Genomic DNA, 27,296 nt, shown 5'->3' with positions numbered 1-27,296 from the left:
GTCACAAGCTCACTTCAAGCTACTGTTTTAGCTTTGAGCACCTAATATATAAAGTTTGTGTCTTAGATACAACAAAGTCTGCAAGCTCATGCAGCTAAAATGTGTCTAATTTAGGTGACGTGGCAGTTAGTGACCACCTAAAGTGCTGAAATAGGAATTATTTCAACAGTGAAAACTGCTAACTTCTGCATAGTGATGTTATGTCCTATGCATCACCCTGGCATTTTATTCACCTTGATTTGAAACACCACCACGTTCATTTTATTATCTTCCTTTAAAATAAAGGAACAGTGTGCAGCTTTAGCATTGTCAGCAGAAACTGTAAACAAGGTTAAGAACATGCCCAGCTTACCTGTAAAAACCACAAAAAAAAAGTCTGTCTAAAAATTGGAATATGTCATCCCTCTATGCAATTTATGATCAGGACATATGCCTATTTTTTGAATTATAATAGGCTATGTTACTAAGGGAATCAATAAGAAAATTATGACACATTTTGTCAAAAAGATTGCATTGCGTTAAAGACATTTATGCAGCACAGTCCTAGAGGAAAAAGGAATAAATGTAAGAAACAGAGTTGCTTGTAATGAGTAGACATTCAAATTTTAAATAAAAAAATTAAAAAATAATCAGTCATCGTAAATGAGTCAGCTGTAGAAATGTCTCCAGCTGAAAAGTTGATCACAATGACTTCATTATCCACATGTATCAGTAATGCCCTCGAGATCTCAGTGTTGAGATTACTGTTGGAAAGAAATATTTTATCTGCTTCATTGTCAGGAATCAGCAGGCTGAGAACAAAATTGAATGCCTTCTTCAAAATTGGTACCTCCCAAGAAGGAATTACTCTCAACTCTACAAGGCTTTGCAATTTGACAATACTGAGATTACATGCACATCCACATGCTGTCAATGGTGAGAAGGAATAAAACTAAAGATTACAGAAAGAATACCTGAAGATGAACAAAATACTGTTTTAGAGACTCCAAAATTTGCTTTTACATGGTGATGCAATGTGCGATGGGAATATATCTATTGTCTAAGTATTTGGATTATTTTAATTTTGATTTAATTTTAAGTCTGAACTGGTCCAGTAAAATGAGATTGTGAAGATTTTTGCATTATTCTCATATCTGTTGATGCTGTAGTCATGCTCATACACTCAGTTTACTGCCTAAACAACCCAAAAATAGAAACTTTCCGATGGACAAAAGTTAAAGTGACACATTTATAATTAAACTTAAAAAGTTCAAACCAGAGCCTTTGAATAGAATTCAGTGAAACAAAAATAAATAAATAAATAGGCAAAAATAAAAAAGAGGAAAATACAAAACAAACTCAAAGAGACACCCCCCAAAAAAAAACCAAAAAACAAAACAAAACAAAACAAAACCCAAAAAACAACTAACACAGATCTACATCTCATGAGCTCTACCTATCTATAAAACTTGAAAGCTAAAAAAGTTTACCCAGACAGCACTCCTGTCCTGGAATTCTCCCGTATGCCTTATTTTGGAAGTCACACTATAACCTGCCAGCACTTACACAAATTTTTATCACCAGCTTTCCTGCATGCCTTTTAAATGGCACAGAAAAATGTGTCATGTGCTGTTGGGATAGTAGCATTGTGAGACAGGATTTAAAATCGTATCATGCTCTATAAATGCAATGAGCTGTACACGTCCTTGTACCAGAAGGGTCCTGAACTCTGCAGTACCTGCAGATGAGAGGAATAGCTGGCCTGGCTTTGGCTTCAGCTTCCAAGCATTTACAGTTGTATTTAAAGCAATTACAGAAACTTAAGCATGTAAGTGGTGACACTGATTTTACTGTAACCATGAACCCAAACCATGGGTTAAATCATTGATGCACAGAGAGAGGTGGGGTGGAAGGGAGAGAAGGGAGAGAAGGGAGAGAAGGGAGAGAAGGGAGGAAGGGAGGAAGGGAGGGAGGGAGGGAGGGAGGGAGGGAGGGAGGAAGGGAGGAAGGAAGGAAGGAAGGAAGGAAGGAAGGAAGGAAGGAAGGAAGGAAGGAAGGAAGGAAGGAAGGAAGGAAGGAAGGAAGGAAGGAAGGAAGGAAGGAAGGAAGGAAGGAAGGAAGGAAGGAAGGAAGGAAGGAAGGAGGAAGGAAGGAAGGAAGGAAGAAGGAAGGAAGGAAGGAAGGAAGGAAGGAAGGAAGGAAGGAAGGAAGGAAGGAAGGAAGGAAGGAAGGAAGGAAGGAAGGAAGGAAGGAAGGAAGGAAGGATCACACACTTATTATTAAAGCAAGACCTTACAAATGCACAGGGGGCAGAGATGAACAGAAAACCTTCCCCTTCAGACTTGCAAGGCATCCTGCCAAGTTCTTTCTCAGGTATCCCATTTCATGGATGGTAAAAGCTTTCTGTCAGCACTTGAATACTACCATCAGAGGAAAAACTGATACAAGTTAATATAAGGGTTACACATTAATGATTATCTAGAGGGATTTCGTGTGTGCTCAGCCTATGCAAATCTACGGGGAGAAATGACAGAATCCATCACCACTTTTGAGCAAACTTATTTTTGAGGTGCTGTTTTCTTGCTCAAATCTCTCTTTTTCTATTCATAATCTTTTCTAAGACACATATAGATGTTCCCACCACCAATGTCTTCACATTTCTTATTACAGCATGTCCAAATATTTCTTGCCAAAAATGCCAGAAGGCAGCCCATGGAATGAGAGAAGGGGACTAATTTTAGGCGGCACTGAGACACTTCCCTCAATCTATGCAATGAACCAACAGAAACAAAAATGGTTTTTACACCACAGTTTTACATCACAGATATGAAATATACATCATCTAACACACCTCAGGGGGCAATCCTACTCCTCCACTTCCCACCCTCAGTGTTGCTCACAGTCACTCCTCTACACTACAGTCACAGTGGTTTAGGTTTAAAACTGATCTTGCAGGCATGTACATGGAAGTTCCCTGCTTTCTTAGGAGTTTCCTGCTTTCCTAGTTCCCTGCAGCAACTCCCAGTGTTTTCAGACAAAAGCCAGTGTCAGCAGAGAAATGGAAGCACAAGCTCAGACTTTTGAGAGCAGGGAAAAGAGAAGGCAACGACTGAAACTACCTTTTAAGAAGGTGCTGGCTGCTACATCTGCTTTTACCATGAAAGCCAGCCTCAGAAAGAGCTGGGGGGATAGAGGTGGTCAAAAGTAACCACTGCCCTTGTCAGAGGACCTGGACAGATGTTAAGGAATACTTATGAAATTAGGGTAACAAGGCAGCTGCCATCCACCCCATCGCCAAATGCACTCTGAGTGTGAAAGTCTGAAAGAAATTTCTAGAAAATCAAGTCAGAACAGAAAACCCCACCAGTTCTGCATGCTAATAAGATCTTTATGAGGTATTATGATTTTATGAGTTGATTAAAGCCTGTTATCTTTGTTTTGTTGCAAAAAAAAGGTCCAAAGTATCAATATGAATCTGGAATAGAAGCTCCCCAAGAACAGAAAAAGAGTCTAAATTTTGCATCTTATTTCAACTGACACACACATTTAGTTAAAAAAACCCCAACTTTTCTTTTGCTCTCTTATTTTAATCATTCTGAGATATCTTATCATTTTTTGATGAACAAACTAAACAAGAATACACAGCTTCTTATTCTGCTACTGCGTGTTTTAATTCTTGAATATGATACTAACCAATGTCTACTTAAGCTGGGCTGGCACACTGAAAGTTCTGGGACCAGCCTGGTGTATTCACATAAGAAAGGCAAACAAAATCAACAACTCTACAGAAATAATAAGAGAAGAAATTATTAAGGTAGAAATTGTACAGTACTGTTTTTCTCTCCAAATACAAGATCCACTGGTAATAACACAGTTTATAATAATATGCACTATTGTGGAAATTGCTACCTTCAAATATTGCACAAGTAATCTATGTTGTTCATTACATTTTGATGGCCTGGGCATAACAGGCATTTTGTCAAAGGGTGGGTCTTTCTTAGTTCTGCATGTCGAACCAAGCACCTAAGAGCACATTACAAAAGATCTGGAGACAAAAATAAATCAGTTGTCACCATATTACCAGTTAAACAGACAGCAGCAATGCTTTAAAGAAGCCCTTAAATTTTACATAAGTGATGGTAAAAAAAGCATGCCCTCATGGGGAAAAAAAACTTGTGCAATTTTACTAGCAAGCTCTGTTGGCCCCAGTACCCAAAGCTGGGAGTACTTTTTCAGAAATATTAAATACTGTTTTTGATGAAGACAAGCAAAGTCATGATTCTTCCTCCTGAATTCTAAATCTCTGCCTCAAACTTTAAATTTGTTTGTGTTTTTTGAAGAATTTGGCTGGTTTGTTTACTTTTAAACAACTGCAAGCACCAGGAAACTTCTCTCACCCAACTTGCTATCCGTCAGAAATGTGAGTTTGGGGCACAAAATAAGCAGGTTTTGTCAATTCAGTCAGAGGACTGGTGAAGCTACCCCACTGAACTCTTATTTAGGCTTCTATCTCTCAGTACCTTAGTTACCTGCTCTCAAGAAAGCCTTCACTTATTATTCACCTTCCTCCCCAATATGTAATGGGAAAGGCAACCTGGACTTACTGAAACATTCAGAATAAATGAACATAACTTTTTTTCCAAGCATAAGAAGCCACAAAACAGCAATTTGACATTAAAAAAAAAAAAAAAAAAAAAAAAAAAAAAAAAAAAACAACCAAAAAAAACCAAAACAAAACCATCTCCTTTTCATTTAACACATTTTTTCTTTCCAAAATTCACTAGAGTTTCACCCTAAGAAGTTCTTTGTCACTGTACCGAGAAGTCAGCCATCAGCAAGATTTCTAAGTTCTCCCCACTTGGCACAGCCTCTTTTCCCAACTTCTGACGCACATTCTCAGAGTGCACATCCTTCTCCTTAGTACCCACATTCAGCCAGTGAAAATTCAGGGGCTAGACAATCCTGAGCATGAAGCAGATTCTGATTTTTTTTCCAGTGTTCAAATAATCCCTTTCTCAGGGCCACACAAGTACAGGAAACCTATTTTATAGCTAACTTTGGTTACAGTCAGGAATATAGAGGTACCACAAGCCTATCTCGTGGACACATATTTTATACCTTTCTAAGTGCAGTGACTTACAAATTGAAAACAGAATAACTCCATACATACACACACACAAAAATATTTTTCCTTTGGAAATAAATGGGCTAGAGAGGCTGAGGTTGGGGTTGCATTTCCTTATGGGGAAGAAAGGGTGGGTGCCTATGTGCACAGCAAAACAATAAAAGATGAGGAGGTTAAGATAAAAAAGTTCATCCGAATTCAGAAAACAGCTGCAAGAAAAAACATTTACATTAACATTTACAAAATGACGTTTTGATGTTTCAGCCTAGTTGCATGTGAGGCACTAGATGATAAAAAGGGACATTCAGAACATAATTCAGGGTTTTTTTTATATATATATATATATATATATCACTTAATCTTCCAGTGTAAGAACATTCCACATCCATTCCTCTTGTCTGACTGGAGTCAGAATTTGTGCAGAGACTCACCATTTCCAAGGCCAGCACCTTGCCCTAACGGTTCAGAGATTCTCAGAGGAGTCTCTACAACCCTCCTTTTGAGGCTGAACCATTTTCTTAAACCCTTACTAAGTCATATGTCTGCCTACAATGCCAGTAAGAAAACGTGGGGTTTTAGTGATGGCTCCAATTAAAGCAGCAGTAGCCTTATCTGCTGTGCTACATAGCTGTAGGTATTTTGTGAGTAGTCATATCCAGCTTTTCTTGTTTCCCTTAAGATGCTGCAGAATTAAGAAATAAAATGGCAAATAAAGTCAAAGTTGATAAGTACAAAGCAGTGCATTGAGCCTTATGAATCCCTTATGGACTCTAAATCAGTATAATCAGACAGGAATAATATTTCTGTTGGGAATTTCAAGACCATGTCAGTTTAATTCAGACTAAATAAATAAATAAATAAATAAATATCAGTGATTATTAGGAGCACAACACAAAGCATAATATCTTGTGTGACTGCATAAACCCCTAATGTTCTCTCATCTAAAATAAATTATAGAGATCTGGTTGTTCTTCCTATCTCCTGTGAGATGAGCCAGAAGAGAAGACACAGAAAAGGCCAAATAGAAGTACTTGAAGACCTATATGGAAACATTTAATTGATCTGCAACACTCAACATGAAAGAATGATGATTGAAGGAATACATGCTAGATGTTTATGGAATGACAAGTGGCATGAAATTGATTAATATGGAATGACTTGCTATTTCTTGGAGTGAAAATAGATGGCAGCTTTGGAGGGAAGTACGTTCTTCCATGAATAACTTGAGCTAATTGTGGGAACTCCTCGCTCCCTATTGGGCAAAAACACAAGTTCAGAAATTTTTTGACAAATTTGTAGAAGGTTTGTCATGGATATTACACTCATGAGTCGATAAATCTGGCTCAATAAATCTTAAGCTATAGATTGCTAGATGCTCAGTGATGTATGAAGTGCCTCTCTCATTCTTACATCTCTCCCCAAGCCTACTCATTAAACTAAGAAGATTCTGGCCCGGCAGCAATGTTTTCTGAAGTCACTATCATGTTCTCTAGAAGTAAAAAAAAGCCAAAAAACTGCTGCTACATGTCAAGCTACTCATTGAATACTGGACGATATTGCAAATAACCTATAGGTTTCGGTCCATGTAATCCATTATAGATGAGTGCCCTCTGCATAGAGCTACTAATGATCCAACTATCTTTTTTCAGACTGTGGATGGTACATGGCTGTATGGCCACATATCCTTCACATTTAATTATAAATTATCAAGGGTGCTTTTTATTTCTTATTCTGATGCCTGAATGGAGAGCTCTGGGTTTTAAAACAAAAGCTACTTTGCAGAGCCAAAGCAATATAAGCTAACCAGCTGAAAACAGATTAATTTTCTGTTGATTTACATCCCTGAATGGTTAATGTAATATAGATGCATTAAGAAACCATAATTATGTTGTACTTTAATTAAATCATTCCACATACATCTTATGAAGTTTTTTCATATCCCATCATCACTTTATTGTGTGGCGAAAATGATCAGCAAAGGTAAACAAAGTCAGCAAGTAAAATATCTTGTTTGAACTCCCTCAATTCTTCTATTTGCAGGCCAATCCATGAGTAATTCTAGGGCTTACAAACATTAAAATACCTTAAAAGAAGATAAAACAACCATTTTTCTACACAGCCTCTCCTGCCAAAGCAAAATGTTTTGCCCTGCTGTCTGTCTTTGTTTCGTAGGTAGTTAGAATACTTACCTGTACTTCCCCCACAGGTAAGTATTCTAACTCTGTGGCGTTTATACTTTTCTTGGCCTGAATAATTTATCATTTCTTTCTCTTCAACATATGAAGTAAAAAATGGGTAACAGAAGCAGGCCAGTAACATTGCTGAAGCTCAAAGTACCCTTTGAAACCACTAAAGAGACCAAAACATTTTCCCTTTGATATCTTGCCTAATTTTTCTCAAGTTATTTAATGAAGTGCTTCTCTTCATGCCCCATTTACACCATATAATAATCAATCATTAAAAAGCCACAAAACATCTGTTATTCCACCTACGAGTCTTCATGGCATTTTTCTCACCCAAGTTCATAATCTTTTGCTATTCAGTATACTATTTTTGCCTTTGTACTGTCTTTTCTCTTCTACAAACACCTTACCTCTGGTTGCCACACTCCTTTTAAATGTCCTTTCGAGAAACTTGAATTACTTCTAATATTGCAATCAGTCACTTTTTCTTCCATGGAAGAATATTTTTAATTTAGATTCAGCAAATTCTTTGACAAGAATGCATTTTGCCCCCACTTTTTTTCTTGGGGTGAAAATTTCAAATGCTTTTCAGAGCAGCACAGTGATGTGTGAATAGATGTCTATCTTATTATTCATCGAATATGACTGATAAAAAAACTACACTGATATGTTTGCTTTTCCGTGCTTTAATTACACCTATACAAATCATAACAGCTTATTTCATTAGTATATTGTTGAAAAGCCACTCCAAGTGTTATTGTATTTATGTATTTAAATGGCCTGATTAGCATTCTGAAATTAAACCAAATGTCCAGCTCAAGAGAAATATTTTACTTATCTTTCTTTTCCTTTTTATTTACCTTTCTTTTTTCTGGTTGATTTCTTCCCCTTCCATACCAAGTCCAGCTGTTTTTTTTTCCATAACAATCCAAAAATGAGGTTTACTGCGGGTTTTTCCATTCAGGCCTATTACATTAAGGTCTATCATTCTGGTATCTGGTTATCTCTTCAGCTATGACAAGATAATGCGGGCTTGAGGGAACATACTTGTATCTCCTGTCAGTCCCTTTCTGTTATATCAACTCCTCTAGAGGCATGTCCATACAAGGAAGCTGCTACCAAAGAAAACCCCCAAGACAACACTGTTTATCTCAGGAACCGTTTCACACTACAATACCCTGTGGGCACGAAGATTTTTGCAGCGCAGTGTAATCCACCTGCAAAGCAGGCTGAGGATGCAGTTTAACATTATATCTAAGCCAACCCAATAGGACCACATCATTGTGGGGAATGAACTGCCACCTCTTCTCTGGGCTTTCCATATTTTCCAGACCAATGGTTCTACTACTAGTATACTAGTCTGACACAAAAACACCCACTTCTTTCTACAGCATCAGGGGTTTTTTTTTAATTTGTCAACATCCAGTCAGCTCACTGGAGAGAGGGCCAAGCATGTCTTTGATGTAAAAGAAGAGGAAATAGCAAGTCAGGGGAGTAGGAGAGAGAAAAGAGAGGTAGGACCATTCATTTTGTTGCCTCTTCTGTAATATCAGATGCTGTTGCACGTTAAACAGACATTGCCCATGCCTACATATATATCTTTAAGGAAGGGTCCAACAAATTAAAAAAAACAAACAAACAAACAAACAAACAACAAAACTAGTATATGAATCTGTTCATGAGGCACAGAATCAGTCAATAACAGGGCATGCAAGAAATTACTTCACAGATTAGGACACTTCATAAATTATGGCAATACAGAGATGCATTTTTCAAAAATGAGGTTGAAACCAGACCAAACGGTGAGTAAAAAGGTTTTAGCTTTTTACTCAGCGCAAGCCCCTGTGAAGGTTTCCTCTGTAACATTATGATAGGAGTCAAAACAGGAGCCTTGCCATCAAAGAATTGCTTCCATTATTCCCACTCAATCAACTAAAATTCCAGAATCCTGTGAAATTTTTAATCCATCACAGGAATTCTTTAAACTCTGATAAACAGATGATAACTCCCAGCAAATTTTGATAAGGAAACCTCAGGTGCTAAACCCCTGAAAGTCATCTGAGCTGGAAGTGTAGAAAGGGCAAGGACACTGAACGGACACCCACAGGAAACAGACTGTAGGTACCTGGTCCATTAATTTCTGTTAATTGCCTGAGAGCTCAACTTAGCATCATTTGCTTCCACTTGGCATCTGCTTAGTCAGTTGGCCAGAAGGCTGTCTTCTTACTGAAATATAGTTCATCTTAATTATCACAATTCCTAATGAAGCAAATGTCTTAGGGGATAATCTCCTTAATAAGGTGAGGGTTCGCACATACTCTTTGGCACACACATTCCCCTGCCTGTCCCCTCCATTTTTTATAATGTAAGCAATATCACCTGTATGAAACATTCCATTTCAGAGTAAGAACACTGTCCTTCTTTCATGACATGTTTGTAAAAAATTCTTTGTTCCAGCCTGGAAGCACTGACATACTGCTAAATTCCTGCTTTAGGATTTGTTTTGCTAAAGGGCAGCAACATCTGGACAAAACAAAATATTAATTAAACCACTCTTATCTGTCTGCAATCCCAGGAAGTTGCTTGGTCAACTTCTTGACACCATCACTTGATTTGGCATGAATGAAAAGCTAGCCTGTGTATCAGTTCTTTAATCTCTTATGATATTATTCAAAGAAGAGGCTAAAGCTGCTCCAGGAACAATTGAAAGTAAAAAAACGAGGATAGTTTTGTTTCTAATTGTGAAAATGTCACTGATAATGACAGTAATTTGGAGGGAAAAGAAGTGTCACTACGGCCAATTCTTTGTGTTACATCGTCCACATACCTAGTTAGAGGTCAAGCAGGTATTGGAGGAGTTCCCAGGAAAAATAAAACTCATTAAATATTTCTTTAGGCAGCCATGTCGAAAGAAAAATGCAAGAGGAATGTCAAACAGATTTTTAAATTAGGAGATTGCTGAAGACAAAGAACTTAAGCAACAAAAAGTAAAGATTAAAACGTAGAGGCAGCTTCCCACATAAAACAAACATCAGGAAAACTGAGAATTCTGTAAGCCTAAACTCAAAATACATCTTAAATGTGTCTGATACCAGCCAGAACACAGACACAGACCATTTTTTTTTTGTTGAAGTGTCCAAGAAAATGGACACTTTTTTATCTTTTTAAAACCTTTTGGAAAAGGAGCTATTCTTTCTAGTAAAACGGACTTTTTTATCGCCTTTCAATTGACTCATTGTCATTTATTGGCACATTCAACCTGACAGCATTTTCTCTGCTCCACTGACAGAAGTAGCAACCAACAGATAAGGCACAAAAGATGGCAGATTTAAATCACATTGCAGAAAGTCCAGAGGTGCAAAATAGGGAAAATAAATAAATAAGTAAACAATCAGATAAGGCATTGGCAAAAGTGAGGAATGCAGCATGCTATACTTGTGAGTACTTGCAGATGTCTTCTCCTCTTCAGTGCACTAAGGTGGCCAAGTGCCATGCTGCATACATTTAAAGCAGGAACTGTGCCTCAACATCACATATTAAAACAAACAAACAAACAAACAAAACACCCCAAACCCCAACCAACCAACCAACCAAAAATTATGCTGCAACTGTACCCTTGAAATATCTGGCTGGTAAAATGAAGCTGTGCTTCATGCACTGACATGCTCCTTTCTATCTCCAATTAAAAAAAAAAAAAGGTCTGATGATGTAGCCCATAGATCTCAAGCTTGATCACGCTAAATGTATTTTGTTTTTTCTAGGACATGCAAGTCATCCAGTCCAAGAGAAGTGGAAAGTTGAAAAATAAATCATTAGTCAAGACATTTCCAACTGCTGTCAACACAATTCAAAGCAAGCATTAAAAGTCATGAGACTTCAATCTCAATTTTTAAGCCAAAGAAAAACATCTAGTTTGCCCCATCTCCTTTTAAAAGCGGTAGCCTTTATATCTCCAGTTGCTACAAAACACAAGTTATGTTACCATGAGGTTGTCAATATAAGAATAAAACTGAGATTTACACATAAACTCAAAACTGCAACTTCAGGTAAAAAAAAAAAAAAAAAAAAACAGGGAAAAAAAGAGTATTTTTAGACTTAATACTTATTGGATGGTGAAATAGATCAGGTAAACAGTACAAGATACTATTCTTGATTTTCTCAGGAAACGAGTAAGCCAGTTTACTAAAGTAAGATAGCTTTACGAAAACCACATATGACATTGATGCCTCGTAGTATTCTACCTTGTGTCCACAAACAGGTACCGTTCCATATGGCTTACAGGATCTACCACAAGACAGGCACAAGGAGCAAAAAGCTAATATAAATTAATAATAATAATAAAAAAAAAAAATTGAATAAAAGATTAACCTAGATTCCACAAACTATAAGATGCTTGGTACATTCAAGTAAAGTTCAAATTAATTTACCTTATAATCCATTTATTTATGGAAAATTCCAGACAAAAACTCTAAATTGAGCAAAACATTTTTCCTGGCATTTATTTATTCAAATTAACCAATTCACACAAAGTTGGGCCAATAGTTATTAATAAAACTAGAATTCATCAAAAATTATCTCTGCTTTATAAGCCTTTCACTAACACCATGCAATATACACCTTTCAGATCATGTTGCTTTAGGGAGTGTTCAGAGAAAGGCAACCAGGGTCGTGAAAGGTCTAGAAAACGTGTCTTATAAGGATCAGCTGAGGGAGCTGGATTTGTTTAGTCTGGAGAAGAGGATGCTCACAGGAGACTTCATCACTCTCTACAACTTCCTGAAAGGAGTTTACAGTGAGGTGGGGACTGATCTCTCCTGCTGTGCCCACAGTTAAAGGACCAGAGGAAATGGCCTTAAGGTGAGACAGCGGAGATTCATATTAGATAGCAGAAGAAAGTTTTTTCACTGTTCAGATGGTCAGGCATTGGAATAGGTGGCCTGGGAAGGAGGCGGAGTCACCATCCCTGGAGGTGTTTAAAAGTTATCGGTATCTCTCACTGAGTGGTGGTTTGGGGGTTACAGTGGTAGTGTTGAATTGATGGACTTGATGATCTTAAAGATTTCTTCCAACCTTGAAAATTCTATCATTCTGTGATATTTTGTACTTACATCTTCTTTTCTTGAAGGAAAAATATAACGTCAAATTGACTGTTGAGAGGCTTTTCCCTACCATCCCTGACTGTTCTTATTAGTCTGTAAGGTTTCTAATACAAGTCAATTCAAAGCAATTTTTAATTCCTAAGAAAGTGCTCTCACTTTTTCCTAACACTGTAAGAAAGAGTTACAACACTGACAGAGTTTTTTCTCTGTTTAATCCCCAAACCCATCAAAAGAAATTTTCTCTTTTGTTTAGTAGTGAAGAATTCGGGAAAGTGAAACGTTGCACTTGTACAGACATCAACTGGGATGGTACAAAGTGTTTGGCAGTAGAAGACATGCTAAAAGGCTAAGAAAATGGACACAGAATAACTACATGAAATGTAATAGATGGGGTCCTGGAAACAAAGAAATTTAAAAAGAAATAAAAATCACAAAAAATTTAGGGAAGAGATGAAAATTTATATATCAGTCCTAATGCAACAGTGTCATCCTTCCTCATGAAGGAGGTAGGACACAGACTCTGCCATTATCACTGTGAACATACCTGGGGAACAGAGGAGAGAAACACAATTCATTTTCTTTGTAACACTCCTTAAATGTTCTCCAAGACATGCCTGTTAGCAGTTCCATATCAATCTCAATGACAAGCTCTCTAGTAAACCAGCACATCCAAATTCAATGCTGCATCTCAGCAGGAAGAAATCTATCTTTCTGCATGTAGCTAAGCTTCCCTCTTCTTCAGGAGAGGCAGATATGTTTCTCACCACTTTCTATATAATTCTGCAAATAGTCCAGCAGTTAACACTGATAAATCCTGCAATATGAATTATTAAAGAGACAAATATTTAAAACACTTTAGGAAAGAAAAAAAACTTTTATCCAAACTACTCTGAGCAAACTTTTTGTAATCTCTTTAAAATTATCTTCAAATAACTCCCCAGCCAAGATGATTAAAGGTCATTGGCACTAGCGAAGCATATTTTTATGAGATAAATTCCATTATAATTGCAACAACTTTTCCAGCGACAATTTAGACATAGAATAAAATTATCTATTTCATTTTCATTTACATCTCATGGGCTAGATCATTTATCATCTTTCATGATAATGATCAGAGGGCACACAGAAAGTGATTTCTGGAGGTAACAAATTACCTATCATATTAGCACAGCTTACAAGATCATGTCAACAGGTACCACACATAAATAAGAGGTAATTAAATTCACCATGTGCAGGAGCATTTGATATGCTCCTTGCTTTCCTAGAAGCTGGGAAAAATATCTAGGTTACTAAATTCAACATTCCAAATTAGCTGCTTAAGTACAATAGTTTAGTTCTTCATAACACATCAGGAATCATTATGCCGCTAGAACACCAACAGGTAGACAGCATGCAGTGGGCTCAAGATCTGGAGGCGAATCTCTCATCATCAGGTATTATTGCTTCTTGCCACTGAATCATCCATCATGTCCCTGAGACAGCTTGGAATGATAGTGCCAGACCTTCACAGTACTGCTCCTTGAACTCTGTCTCATCCATCTTTTGCATCATTCCCCATCTGCAGCGACGTATCCTCTCCTTGCTGCAAAACCGAGTGTGAACCTGTAATGCCTTTAACCTGGAGCGCCGCTCTAATAGTAATTGATTTCTTTTTATTGCAGGGACGGGGCTCACTGGGACTACGTACGGCTGCTGAGCCTGGGAGATGGTCGGAACAGCACAATGCAAACACCTATGTCTTTAGCAGCATGACCCGTTTTCAAGGAAATAGTTATATTTTCATTGCTAGCTATTTATAATGTGTGTATATTTATCAATATATAAAATTGGTATAGGAATATATATGCAGTTTGTTTTCCTGTAGTTCAACTACAATTTAATAGCAAATGCAGCTGAAAATAAATGTCGGTGTGGCTCCAGTTTGTATTTTTGCTAAGTGATTCAGCATTAGAACACTGTTAGATTTTTAAATACAAACTAAAGCACACAGGTGCACTGGCATTAAAAAAGCAACTTAAATTAACTCTACATTGATCATGGTGAGACTTCAGTAGCATGATGACTTGTGTACCATAAACCACCCAAGACTAAGCGTTTTAATTCAGCTTCGTCTGAATGCTGTTATAAAAGTTTAATAAATCAAAATGATCAAAATGCCCCCAGTGGCAGGTTGGGATTCAGTTTCCAATTCAAATTCTGTTTAATATATGGCTTCTCTGACATCCTGCATTTTCTGCCATCTATGTTGAATTCCAAATGCACTCCTTTTCATCATTACCATGCATCTACTCATCGGCACCCTTTTTAACAACCCTGCACAATACAGAGATGTCAAACCTGGAGGGCTTTTCCCCTCCCCCAAACTGGAAAATGATGGCAGGTAAGGGAACTTTGTCTATACTTAAGTAAATATTTTAACCTCCACGGTAATGTCAGTGGCATTTAAACTGAGAGAGACCATCCCGAGCTGCAGTATTCAAATGAAGTATTTGATTTAAATAAATGTAGAGACAGTCCAGATACTGGAGGGGCAATTATCCAAGTGAAATACAGCTGTGATGTGGTGGGGTAGTCTGGAGACGTCTCTAATTAAGATGAGAAAAATCACATTACTGCAAGTGATCTTCACGTCACTGTACTTGGATAAAACACAGATATAAGAAACAAAGAATCCCTTTATTTCCTCCCTGAAGTGACACCTGCTGAAAGATTTTCCTTAGCCTCTTTTTTTCCTTTGCACTGACTCCCATCAAGCCTAAAGGCCAACAAGAATCCCACTATTCAAAGTGATTACATTTTAATTTCCCAAATAGTTTATTTGGTGTTTGGATTCACTTAAGTATTTTCACAATAAGGATGCACATGAGAAAATGACAGAGGTATAGGAGAGCACCTAAACAGTGAGATCTTGCTCATGCAACCACTGATGCCACATCTGTGGTATCACCAGCAGCACCGTTTTGAATCAGGCTGAGCGAAGCTGCATCGGAATTTGGCTTTTCTGGATTAGGCAGAGCAGGTGATACCCAGTTTATGCTGCCTTTAAGGGGGCTGATAACACCTGGTCTGCCACAGAGGCAGAAAACCCCTGAGGAATATTACCTAAAGCCATCACTAAGCCCGACAGTGCCGAGCTAACTCCTCTGCAACCGTGAGCCACTCAGTCAAGATCATCCCAGATCACCATCCATTATAGGCTCCCACTGATTTTCATTGACCCTGCAGCTGTATTTATTTTGCTGCCAAGCCACAGCAAGGTCTCCACAAGAGCTGACAAGAACAAGTAGCAGTCCACTGCCTGGCAAGCAGGGAAGGGCCCTTTTCTGGAGATTTGCTTCGAAAGCACATTCCTGCCTGAACGTTTATGTAACATGGTCAAAGATGGCCATCAGAAAACCAGTCAGGCCTGCTACATGTTCATTCCTGGACACAAAGCAATGTCACACTTAATGACACATAAAATAGTGTCACACCTACCAATTAGGAATGACAGAAGAAAAGCTATCTAGTTCTAGATGTGATCAGATGCTTAGAAATGCAATTATATTGACATACAGAAAAGCAGCTCTCAGAAAAAAGCAGAAATACCCATGCAAACATCAATGCAGCTAATTGTCAGCATTCCGAGCCTTCCCCCTCCTCTTTTTTCTTTTGTTTTGATTTCCACCCAGAGCCTGTGAAAATAGTATTCCCATCATGCTTCTTGCCACTGAGAAGCAAGCAGAGGAAAGAGAAGAGGACTTCCACAGGGTTTGCTATCCCATGTGCTCTCATGCAGGCAGTACGAAGCCTTGCAGAAAACACAAGAGGGACTCAGGCTGCTTGGACTTGTGTATCAAAGCAGCACAAAGCATCAACATCCATCATGGATGTCAGGGAAAAGTATACAGCAGGCAATGAAAACTATAAATAGAAAACGGCCCTTGCACCAAGTGAGTGAGTTAGTTATTCATTAATTTGGTTTGGTTCCTGCATACTTTTAAGTGAGAAGGTAAGGCACAACACTTATACCCAAGCTGAGAGGGTATTGCCCTTACAAGGTGTCCAAACCACAGACCCCTGTGACTGAAAATATTCTAAGTCAGCAGAGGATGCTCCTACACCTACTTTTCTCTGTTACTCTGCCCCGGCTATTGGGGCAGGACACAGAGCTACAGGACTTGGGTTTTTGCTCTGATCCAGACCAGTCACCTTTAAGTTTAGAGAATACATTAAGGAGATGCATATCAACACTGAAATTACTAGTTTTTGTCTAATGAGAATACCAATTTAGCTTATATCAAGTAGTACAAAATCCATGTCTTATGAAATAAAAGCAGAACGTGTGGTTTACCTTAAATGTTTCAGGTCTTCCTAAAGAGCACATCAAAACTAAAACAAAGCACCAGATCACATTATAAAGATTTCAAGAGTCTGCTGGAGATGTGACAGCTCAGGGGGATACTGCTAATGTGCATAAACACCTGAAGGGAGGGTGCAAAGAGGACAGAGCCAGGCTCTTTTCAGTGGTGCCCAGTGACAGAACAGGAGGCACTGGGCACAAAGTGAAACACAGGAAGGTCCCTCTGAACAACAGGAAACACTTTTTCTTACTGTGAAGGTGCCTGAGAACTGACACAGGTTGCCCTAGAAGGCTGAAAAATAGATTTTCAGAAGCCATCTGGACATGATCCTGGGCAAGTGGCCCTAGGTGATTCTGCTTGAGCAGGGGGAGTTTGGTCCAGATGACCTCCAGCGGTGCCTTTCAATCTCAGCCATTCTGTGATTGTAATTTCAAATGTAAACTTGTGCAGCAAGATTGCTCAACACAGAAAGATGGAATGGAGCCTGTGCCAAATACTTGGCATTTCTGTTACCTCATGTGAATCAGTCTCTTTAGCTTCTTTGAAAAATCCAGTCAATACTATTTTCTCCTGCTTCTCCAGCAAAAGCGACTTTCCTGCACTACCTAAAGAAAATGAGCAATGCACCTATTAATTATATAAACCAGAGGCAAATGTTGCCTCAGCAAAGGAGCTGAGCAGAGTTACTTCCACAGAAGAGTTGCCTGAGCAGAAAGGGAAGCTGCTATTCTTTCTGATATGTAGATGAATGACGAAATTGAGACTCCTATCTGGTTCAATGTGTTCATTATGAGCATAAGGGCTTTCTGAGGCATTTTCCTATATTCTTGTTTTATTCTTTTTATGTAAAGGAGGCAGGATTTGACTTCAGGATGACAGCCCCTCTTTACCTGCTGTAAGAAACAGAGAATTGAAAAATAAGAAGGTTCACATTTTAAACCCACTTAAAGAGGATAAAATCTTATTACAGTAGAGAAATTAAAACCAGAGAATGCCACAAAAAGATCAAGTTAATTGGATCCTTGATTCTCTGACAAATGCTTATACCTAAATATACACCCAATATATAATTTGTGTTTTATTAGCAAGGTTTAGAAAAATTTCACAAAATAACTTCCTTATTTTTTCAACTACTGCAAAGTAATTATGGCATTGTCATCTGTTCTTCCTGCAGGGATACAGCCACAAGAGAATTAGGCTACAATTAATGAGGAAACTTAAGAGTATAAAGTAATTTTGAAGATGAGTCGAGTGTCCAAAAAAGTACCAGTACTAATATCAACACTCCAGGAATGCATCTTATGAACCAAGCACAGCAGCCACAGGGCTCTTCTGACACAAATAAAACATTTGCATACCTCTGTTGAAGTCTGCTGATGATTCAAAAGGAAACTTAGCCAAGATAGTGACGTAAAGCCCACAGATTTCAATAACTTGGACTGCAAAATATCTCTCCTCAATTTCCTCTCTGGTCTGAAATTCAGTGAGTTCAGAAAAACACACACCAAAGGCCCTCGTCGTAACTTTTCAAAGCTACAGTCCAAAGCCACTGCCTCTTGGAGACTGACTTTCTGAACACATTACAAAGCATCACTATTAACCTGAACTGTCTAATATTTGTGACAGCGGGTAACATCACCAGAGGGGAAATTTTTTTTACAAATTTCCTATTTATCAGAGAAGTTAATAATGGAGGGCAGAAATATGGGATATTTTGCAAAATTGTTATAAAAATACTTCAGTCTATTTGCAAGCAGGGAATATAAATTCAGGCTACCTGATGTATTTACTTTTTACCTGCCATCTAGTGCTCTCCTTGACATATTTTTAAGTCTGTTATTATACTGAACAAATAAACAAGTCACAAAATTGAGTACACACATCTGAAGCAAGCTTAGAGATTTCACTTTTTTTCCAGACAAAACAAGTACCAGTGAAATTTGGAAAGTGCATTTCAGTCCATGGCTTTCTCAAATGGAAATATTTCAAAGCTTTCTTGTCAGAGAAGAAGAATAATGCTCCCATGAGAATTACTTGCCAGGGGCAAACTCCATCTTCGCAGTGTTCTAGAATCACCAGAAACCAGCCAAATTAATAGTTTTCCTATATAAGATCCCTAAAGAGATTCAGACAATCAAGGCAGAAAAATCTCTGCCAGGCTTGCATAACAGGAACTGCTTCTGATGGCAAAGTCAGCCCAATAAGGCAAACAAAGAGGAGGCAAACATAACCACAAATCCCACCAAAACTTGAATCTGATTACTTAGAAGAGAGACTGCTTGCAATGTCAAATCAAATACAGGAAACAATGATATCCACAAACTCATACAAAGAGGTGAGATGCCTAGAATCAGTTCATCAGAACTTAGGATTTTTGGAAGAACATTCAGAAGAAAGTAAAGGAAAACTGCCCTTTTTGCTGTTACTAACTTGGATTTACCAGGTGCATGAAGACAATTCGACATTGAAACAATAAATCAAAGCAGAGACCTCCCCTTTCTTTGAGCCCAGCACAGAAGAGATGCTTTGGTTGGATGAAGAAATGTTAAAAAGAAAAAAAAGTCATGTAGTAAAACCATAAAAAATTGCTGTAATTTATGACTCAACTAAAACTTATAAACTTATCAGTAGAATCAGATGTATGAAAGAACTCTCCACATTATTATTATTAACAAATGCTATATTTGATTCATACATGTTGAGGTTTTTATTGTTTATTTCTCTACCTTATCTTTAACTCTAACAAACATTTTCTTCCAAATCCTATGTGCAAGATTTACTACATAAAATAAAATGTACCATATTTCCTGCTGATTTTGCAGCATTTAATAGCCCAATATCAAGTTTTGTACAATTATTTTTTCTAACAACATGCAGCTACTTTAAAAAAAAAAAAATAAACAAACAAAAAAGAAACTCAGGGAAGCATACAAACATTTTACATAAAGTTCAATTCATTGTTTCCATTTAAGAAAGGGGTTTGTTCTTTTTTTTTTTTTTTTTTTTTTTTTTTTTTTTTTTTTTTTTTTTGGCAATCAGAGCAACAAACTGTTATTACCTGACTATATATTAAAATAAAGAGACTTATCACCTGTATCTTCCATACTGCAGCTGAAGAAAATAGTGATTTTATTCATGGTCCCTGCAAGACTGCCCAAGAGTAAGACATTCCAAAGGGGGGCAGACTGAATAAGTTTTGCTATCTAACCATATGAGAATGTAACATCAGCTTCATTGCCATCTCACAGGCACTTTTAACACGCCATGTCAACGAAGAAGTTGATCACAGCTGCTGTGTTGGACACAACCTCATTTCTTGATGCACAAGGTAACTTTTCTGGCAAATATTGACAACTTCAGAGAAACACTCCAGTACATTTTTAAGAGCACAGAACAATGAAACAGGATAAGATCTGATTAGGGGGCAAAGTTCTCTACTGATTGAAGATCAGAACATTTGATACTGTAACTTGGAAAGGCTACACAGTTATATACATCAAATATACACATGAGGCGGGGGCACAGGTGATCTCTTTGGGCACTTCATTTCTACAATTCCACACTAAGCAACAGAGACTTTGAGATACACTTGTTCTCAAAACCAAGTAAGAAACAAGTAAAAAAGAAAACCACCAGTGACTTCTTGTTCACTCTTACCTATCACAGATACTGTTCCTCCCTCCCAGCATCTCCCTCAAGTTCCTGTGCAGACAACCCTGAAGACTTCAAGAAACTCTCTTCCCAGAAATTGCCAATTTACCAGGCAAAATATAAATAGACAATTAATCAGATGGACATATTCGGGAGGGTAAGTCAACTAACAGTAATGACAGCACCAAACTTCCAGTAAAAGGAAGGGGAAAGGGAAAACTCCTGCTACACACATCCAAGAATAATAGCAATGCCATAAAAACCATGTAAAAAAAAAAAAAAAAAAAAAAAAAAATCAATACGGTGCAGCCACTGAGCTGTGAGCTGAAGACCAGCTCTAAACAAAGGTGAGACATTAAATCATTGACTGGAACTACTTTGGGTAAAATCTCATAATTTAATTACAAATCCTATCCTAGTTCAATTTTTCTTCAAAAAACTAATCAGAGTAATTGAGTTATCCCTTTCAGGGTCTTGAAACGTGTACCATCCCTCCCAGGTAACTACATTTGTAATAGAGTTTAGAACTCCACTGAAAGTAATTCTTCGGCTAAAGCTCAAAATGAAATAAAGATGTTTCAAGATAATGCACATTACAGAACTGGAAACTTTCATTACTCATCAAGACTAACTTATAGTTTGTTCATCAAGAAAGTATCAGATGCCTCTACACCAGTATTATGATATCACATGTCTGTATAGACATGGGATATATCCCAAGATATATCCATATTTTGGCCATGAATCTGAACACCAAGATTTTAAGTTACTGTGCAACAACTCCTGTTCCTCATCCCTCGCTCTCTCATAAACAGTGTTGTCAATAAAGTTTGGCTTCTACAAACCAAAGACCCTATCGTTACTCAGAATTATCTGGAAGCAATACTAAAGTCATGACAAAGTAAATTGTGTTTCATCGTTTTTTTTCCCCGTCCTCTGGCTGTGAGAACACACAGATCAATACTCTTCAGCATGAGAATTCTGCAGCGAAATTTTCATTTGTTACAAACAGCAACAAAAGGCCCCCAAGCATGCCCTGTCACTCCCAGTTTAGAAGGAAACGCACTAATAAACTCTTCCCCCGGGTCATCTTTGACAATGGGCAATACTATGCCAGCTCTTATTAAAGGCAATTCATATCAGTGGCCCAAAAATTTCCTTTAAAATTATCATCTTTTGTATCCATGTAGCAGGATGTCAGCTTTAAAGTGCCACTGAGATATAGGACCTGTCATTATGGTTAATTTTCAGTACAGTTTTAACACCAGGGTAGCTGATCCCTAAGGGTATGGGTATGCTTTTTTGGCTAACAAGATTTATTTAGCAGTTATCCAGACAAACAAGAAAATATATTACTGTATATTGCTTTTCAAATACAACAGCAAGCAATAAATTCAACTATAAAACATATATCTTTGTTCTGCACCATGATGTCAAATAGATGAAAATGGGTTTGGAAGGTTTATCTTTTAAGGCATTTTTAAATATTTTTATTTATATATGTATGTATGTATGTGTGTGCATATGTACATTAAAAAAAAAAAAAAAAGTTAAAATTCTTGGACTTCCAGTAAAAAGAACATAAAAAGTAAAACCTTTAACCTTAAAATAATAATAATAATAAAAAAATCTATTTATGTTTTGAGCCATAAATATAACATTATCTCTGAAATTACCTAAGTTTTTCAGCAAGAAAATATGATGGATTTTAAAAGATGGTACTATGGAATTTTGCATTCTTGTTGGGTTTTACTTCTTTGTTTGTTTGTTTGGTGGTTTGGGGTTTTGTTGAGACAAATAGTATTCTTAATACCATTTTATTGCAGTCTTATACGAGAAAAAAATAGAAAGCTTCATTTAATGGATAAATACATTGATTTGCCCTGCCTTTCTAACAACAAAAGTCTGGTTTTGTGCCTCAACAGTGCTTACTTCAATTTATTAGATGAAGACCATCTTGCAGTTTGCTAGACAAAAGGTGCATCTAACAGAATAAAAAGAAGCTCTTAACATGTGTCTAAATCTTTGTATAGTCAGCAAGGCCCATTTTTATTGATGTTTTATAGCAGCCATAAAACCTGGTTGACCTCAATCAACTGGTCTCCCAGGGAAAATACCTCTGCCAGCAAATACCAGATAAAAAAATAGGTCAGGGCATTTCCTGCACTGCTTTTATTTCTACAAGCTGAGGACAAACTTGCTTGCCCTGTCCCCATTCCAGATGCAGTGTCTGACTACGAGACGCCAAACTGAGCCCACAGCCCACCGCTTCACCAAAGAATCGAGCAAGAGCGGACTGTGTGTCAGATCCCCGCACCTACCTGGCCGAAACAGCCCCTCCACCAGAGCAGCAGCCCCACAAACAGATTGTGTACATCACTTCCTTTTCCCAGTTACAAAGCTGTAAACCTCATCGCAACTAAGGATGAAACAGGCAGTTTTGGAGGTAAAATAATTAGGTAAGAAGCAGTTCAATAGCTTATTCCAGGCCATAGAGCACACAATTGTGGAAGTGAAAACTGACCTACGTTCAACCTCATCCTTTGCCAGTCAAGGTTATATGTTTACAGAGCATAAAATTAACAAAAAAAGAAAAAAAAATCACCAACTTGATCACACCACACACAAGCCACGGTTGCATACCAGCAGGCTTTCGAATTAATTTCAACCGAAAAAGTATTTCAAGCGGGAGAAACAAGTTTTATTTTCTTTTCTTTCCTTTTACTTCTGTGTTGGAAATCATCACAGAACATCTCCACAATGCTCCGAGACCTTGGGTAGGTGAAAGTTTACAACTCTTTTTATCTACCTATCTCCCAGGTAACAGAACAATGTATTATTTGCTCTACTACCAGTGTGCTCAAGGCAACAGATTTTAAAAAGGAATGGCAACCATCTATAGGTGGAATCTGATTCGCACCTTAAGTTCAACAAATAGGATTCCCATAAAAGCATGCAGACACATTTCACACACTGTGGGATCAGAGTTTTACACAGGTGCATTCCATGGAAAGCAATTGCAAGAAACTTTGCAAGCTAGCCTTTCATCTCATGACAGTTTCACAGGGCTGTCTTTGTATGATCATTTCAGATCAAGGCATATGTAGGCTAAATAAAGTGTAAGCAGAAAGCATCAGCATTAAAAGCATTTAAATGGATAAAATGAAAATAAATAAAACTTTACCTCGAACAATAAGTTGAGCAAAGTTTGAGACTCCAGAACCTCTCTCTGACTGAGTTACACAGCGATATAAATCCTGGTCGGTTTTTGTCACCTCTTGCAACTTAAAGGTCGCTGCAAATCTTCTGTGATTGATATTTTTAGTCTGAGCAACAGGAATATCTTCCCCATTTCTTCTCTGAAAATAAGAGTAACCAAGGCAGAGTTAACTCAAAAGATATAAAAGGCATTTATCTTTATCATCATAAAAAGAAGACACAAAACCCCAAAATCTCAACCCAAATGCATTCAGACCATACTACCATGCATTTCCATGATAGAGGAGCTCTGTTCTGAGGTCCCATCAAGAAACAAGCAGTACTCAATAGTATTTCAAAGTCAAGTTTGGCAGTGAAAAGTACCATCAGGATTTTGCACTGGCACAAAACGTGACCATGACATACTCAACTGCAACTGCCTTATAGCTGGAATTATCCTAGGATAGCCCAGCAGTAGTGGTTGTACTCCAAAGAAAATTCATTCAACTTTAGGAAGATTTACAACAATAGGCTGGGTGTATTATAAGATATATTTAAACAAACCTTGCATTGAGGGATATCAAAGGTCTGCAACAGCTCTTTTTCACCAACCAACCAATGTTTCCTTTTTAATGCTACCTTTTATCTGTACAAGTTCAATACCTTCTAAAATTTTAGCTTTGTTATATTAAGCACCACCTATCCATCTAAAGCTAGCTGAAATAAAAAGTGGAGGGCAGAAAGGCATTAAAAGAGGAGTAACACAGGTCTCATTTAAAGGAAGGAGCTTAGAGAGATCTTTTAAAAAAGCATAGCTACCACAAATCACTGAAAAATTTAATCTGTCTGGAGCTGCGGGGCCAGGTGACAGGTCAGTAAGACAGAAACAGTTTGAGTTCTGGTGGGATCCTTTTTTCCTTATTACCATTCACATTAAATGTTCAATTTTGATTTCAGTTGAAGAAGCAGACCCTCCACCAAAAGTCAGCATTAGAAAACACCCAGAAACAAGCACAAAAAGAACAAACCATGTTACTGCTCTCACCCATGGATCAACTGCATCTTATTTCCTGACCAGGATACAGTTTCTGAGCACTCAGCATTGCTCAGTCCCCGGAAAGATGGCAGCATTTGCTTGCAACCACATTCTGTTCAACACACAGCAAAGCATGACCTCTGTGGACATTTTTAGCTCTAATCAACCCCTGGAATGAGAAACTTCATTGAGGTTTTAAACTCCAAGCTTTCTAACACCAAAGCGCTACTGCTGAGCCACAGAATTTAATAACTTGAAAGCCTGTGGCAAAACACAAAGGGCAGAAAAAGGAGATGATTTAATGCGGCATGTGTATATCAGCCAGCCCCCTGTCACAGGCAAGAGTATTTCACAACACTCAGACCCTTCATTTTACATCTATCCCTTGTTGTCCTAGCATGGCTTAGTTGCTTTAAACAGTTGTGTGGTAGATTAACCTGGGGTCCATCACCACTTCACTCTCACTGAAACAGGCATTCATTTTAACTGTTAATAGGTAAGATTAATTCTATTTACATCAAGCACGCAGATTTCAGTCACTCATATTGCAGTGAGACCACACCATCACCTTACCAACTGCAGGTTTCTTGGTGTGTTTTCTCGCTGCAGGAAGACACCATCCAGTTTCCCTCACCCAGCCACCCTCTCTGCCATTTCCTCAGGTGTGAGCTCTGCCTGCAGGGCTGGGTCCGAAACAGCCTCAAGATACCAAGAGCAAAATCTGATTTCCAGAACAAAATGGCACACAAGACACTTCCAAAAGGTACTCTTATTGCTTCTCCCTAAAACCCTCATCATCTCATAACAACCACAAGCCTGGTTATCACAGGAGTGGTCTCGAGAGGGTGTTCCCAGGGCAAAAGCAATGGATGCTGGGCTCTAGGACACCGGGACCCACTGTGGCACAGCCAAGTCACCCTGTGACAGACACAGGCTCCATCCTCAGCTCTGTGGGTATCTGACTCCAGTTTAGAAAAATTAAGGAAGATTTCTGATGCCTGCAAATACTCCTATGCACGAAAGGCCTTATTGAACTTTAGGAATCAATGAAATTATTAAATTTCAATATCAAGCAAATGAGAGATGATGTTAAAGACTTTATTTTGGTGATGCTTAAACAAAAGTAAAATCATTTTGTGGGAGGTGTAGGAGGGGTACCTTCTCCTCCAGCTAGCTGGGTTCTTTTGATAGAAAATGCTAAATTTGAAAGCAGGATTTTCAAGTGTTGCAGTCCCCACCCTTGCTCACTCCCCAATATCAACCATAGGTTTGGACTGTCAGAAATGATAATATAAACCTTGGATCTAGTGTCTTGAAGTAATCAAAACAAACCAACCTCATAGTACTTCCCTCCTCTCAGCCCTGTCCCATGCCCTGGTGGCTATGATGTGTCATAGCCACCCAGTACAAGGAAGTCAAACTCCCCCACTAAACACAAACTTGCCATATGACTGTTAAAAATACCAAGCAGTCACTAATAAATCAAAGGTGTAGCTTTAAACATTATTTGATAGCAGAACTGACAAATAAACCATGTAATGTGGTCCTTCTTGTTCTGTATGAAGGGAAAATACATATTAGGGCGTTTTCTAAAATGAAGGACTCAATTTCAGTAAGTCCAGTGCTTTAACATGGAATGCTAAATGCTTAGTCTGCAGCAGAGAAGCACATCCAAGCTACACTTATATAAAATAATTTACACTCCGAAGATCAAAACTTGCTTACTGAAGCTCATCTGCATGCTTCAAGTTGAGAAACAAAGTGAATTGGGCTCCTACTTTAAATGAAATACTAATGCACTTTCAGAGAAATTAATTAAAATAAAATTTGACAAGCTTTAGAGTTCTAGAACAACACCTCAGGTTTTCTTTTTTATTTATATCAGTGATTTCCTACCATATTATCTTACAAGACTTGGAGCTGTTGCTCTAATTTCTTTATATTAGAATTTGTTTCTTGGGAATCCAGCTGCACAACTATATTTTCAAAGTCTTTCTTCATGTACAGATTACCCATTAGACTATTTCCCCATCATTAAAATGACGAAAAGTTCAAACAGAAGAGAGTTCTCATCTAAAAATGAATGTTAACAAAGAAACCCTGCATTCATTTCAGTGCATATCCCTTACACTGGTAACCCATTAGCCAGTCAGAGTTCAGATGCACTGTCACGATCTCTTAATTAAATTCTTCTTTTTAATGTCAGAGCATTACTACTGATTTTAAAGGAGAGGGAAGAAAGGCAGCAGTGCTCTCTGCTTATTAAGGGTTCCTGGTACATACTGTTTCAATTTATGTCCTGCTCACACTGAACAGAGCTTGAAAATGCTGCTCAATTAAGTTTTAAAAATTCAATTTAAAATTAATGTGGAGTTATACTAATGGGTAATGGCTGTACCCTGTGCAATCCTTGGTTCCTCCAGTCCCTTGCTGTCTGATTTGATAACCCTGAATTGCTCATTTAAGAAAGGTCACCACCAGGCAGCTCTCCTCTTTTGTGAAAATAACTCTGGGCTTCACAAAGAACTACTCTCTATAAACACTTGATTAAAAGAAATATTAGTCTGTGAAAAAAATCTCCTTAATTCTGGCATTTCAGGCATTTAAAATAACAATCTTAAATAAATCACTCTGACTTCAAGGTTATTTTTAATTTGATAGGAACATGATTTTATTAAACTT

The 27,296-nt window shown here is 37.8% G+C and overlaps 1 protein-coding gene across 4 annotated transcripts in view; it reads right to left on the bottom strand.

The window, feature by feature from the left end:
• PTPRK (protein tyrosine phosphatase receptor type K) overlaps positions 1-27,296 on the bottom strand; it is a 388,737-nt gene that overhangs the window by 174,942 nt on the left and 186,499 nt on the right. For all 4 annotated transcript variants that reach the window (XM_058419621.1, XM_058419620.1, XM_040057700.2 and 1 more), the window contains exon 6: positions 23,565-23,739. In XM_058419621.1, the coding sequence (XP_058275604.1) occupies positions 23,565-23,739 (175 nt within the window). The remainder of the gene's footprint in view (positions 1-23,564; positions 23,740-27,296) is intronic.

Source organism: Hirundo rustica, chromosome 3 (assembly GCF_015227805.2).
Source record: "Hirundo rustica isolate bHirRus1 chromosome 3, bHirRus1.pri.v3, whole genome shotgun sequence".
Taxonomy (NCBI): Eukaryota; Metazoa; Chordata; class Aves; order Passeriformes; family Hirundinidae; genus Hirundo; species Hirundo rustica.
Note: the sequence above shows the minus strand (reverse complement) of the source record. Positions and strands in the feature narration are given on the sequence as shown.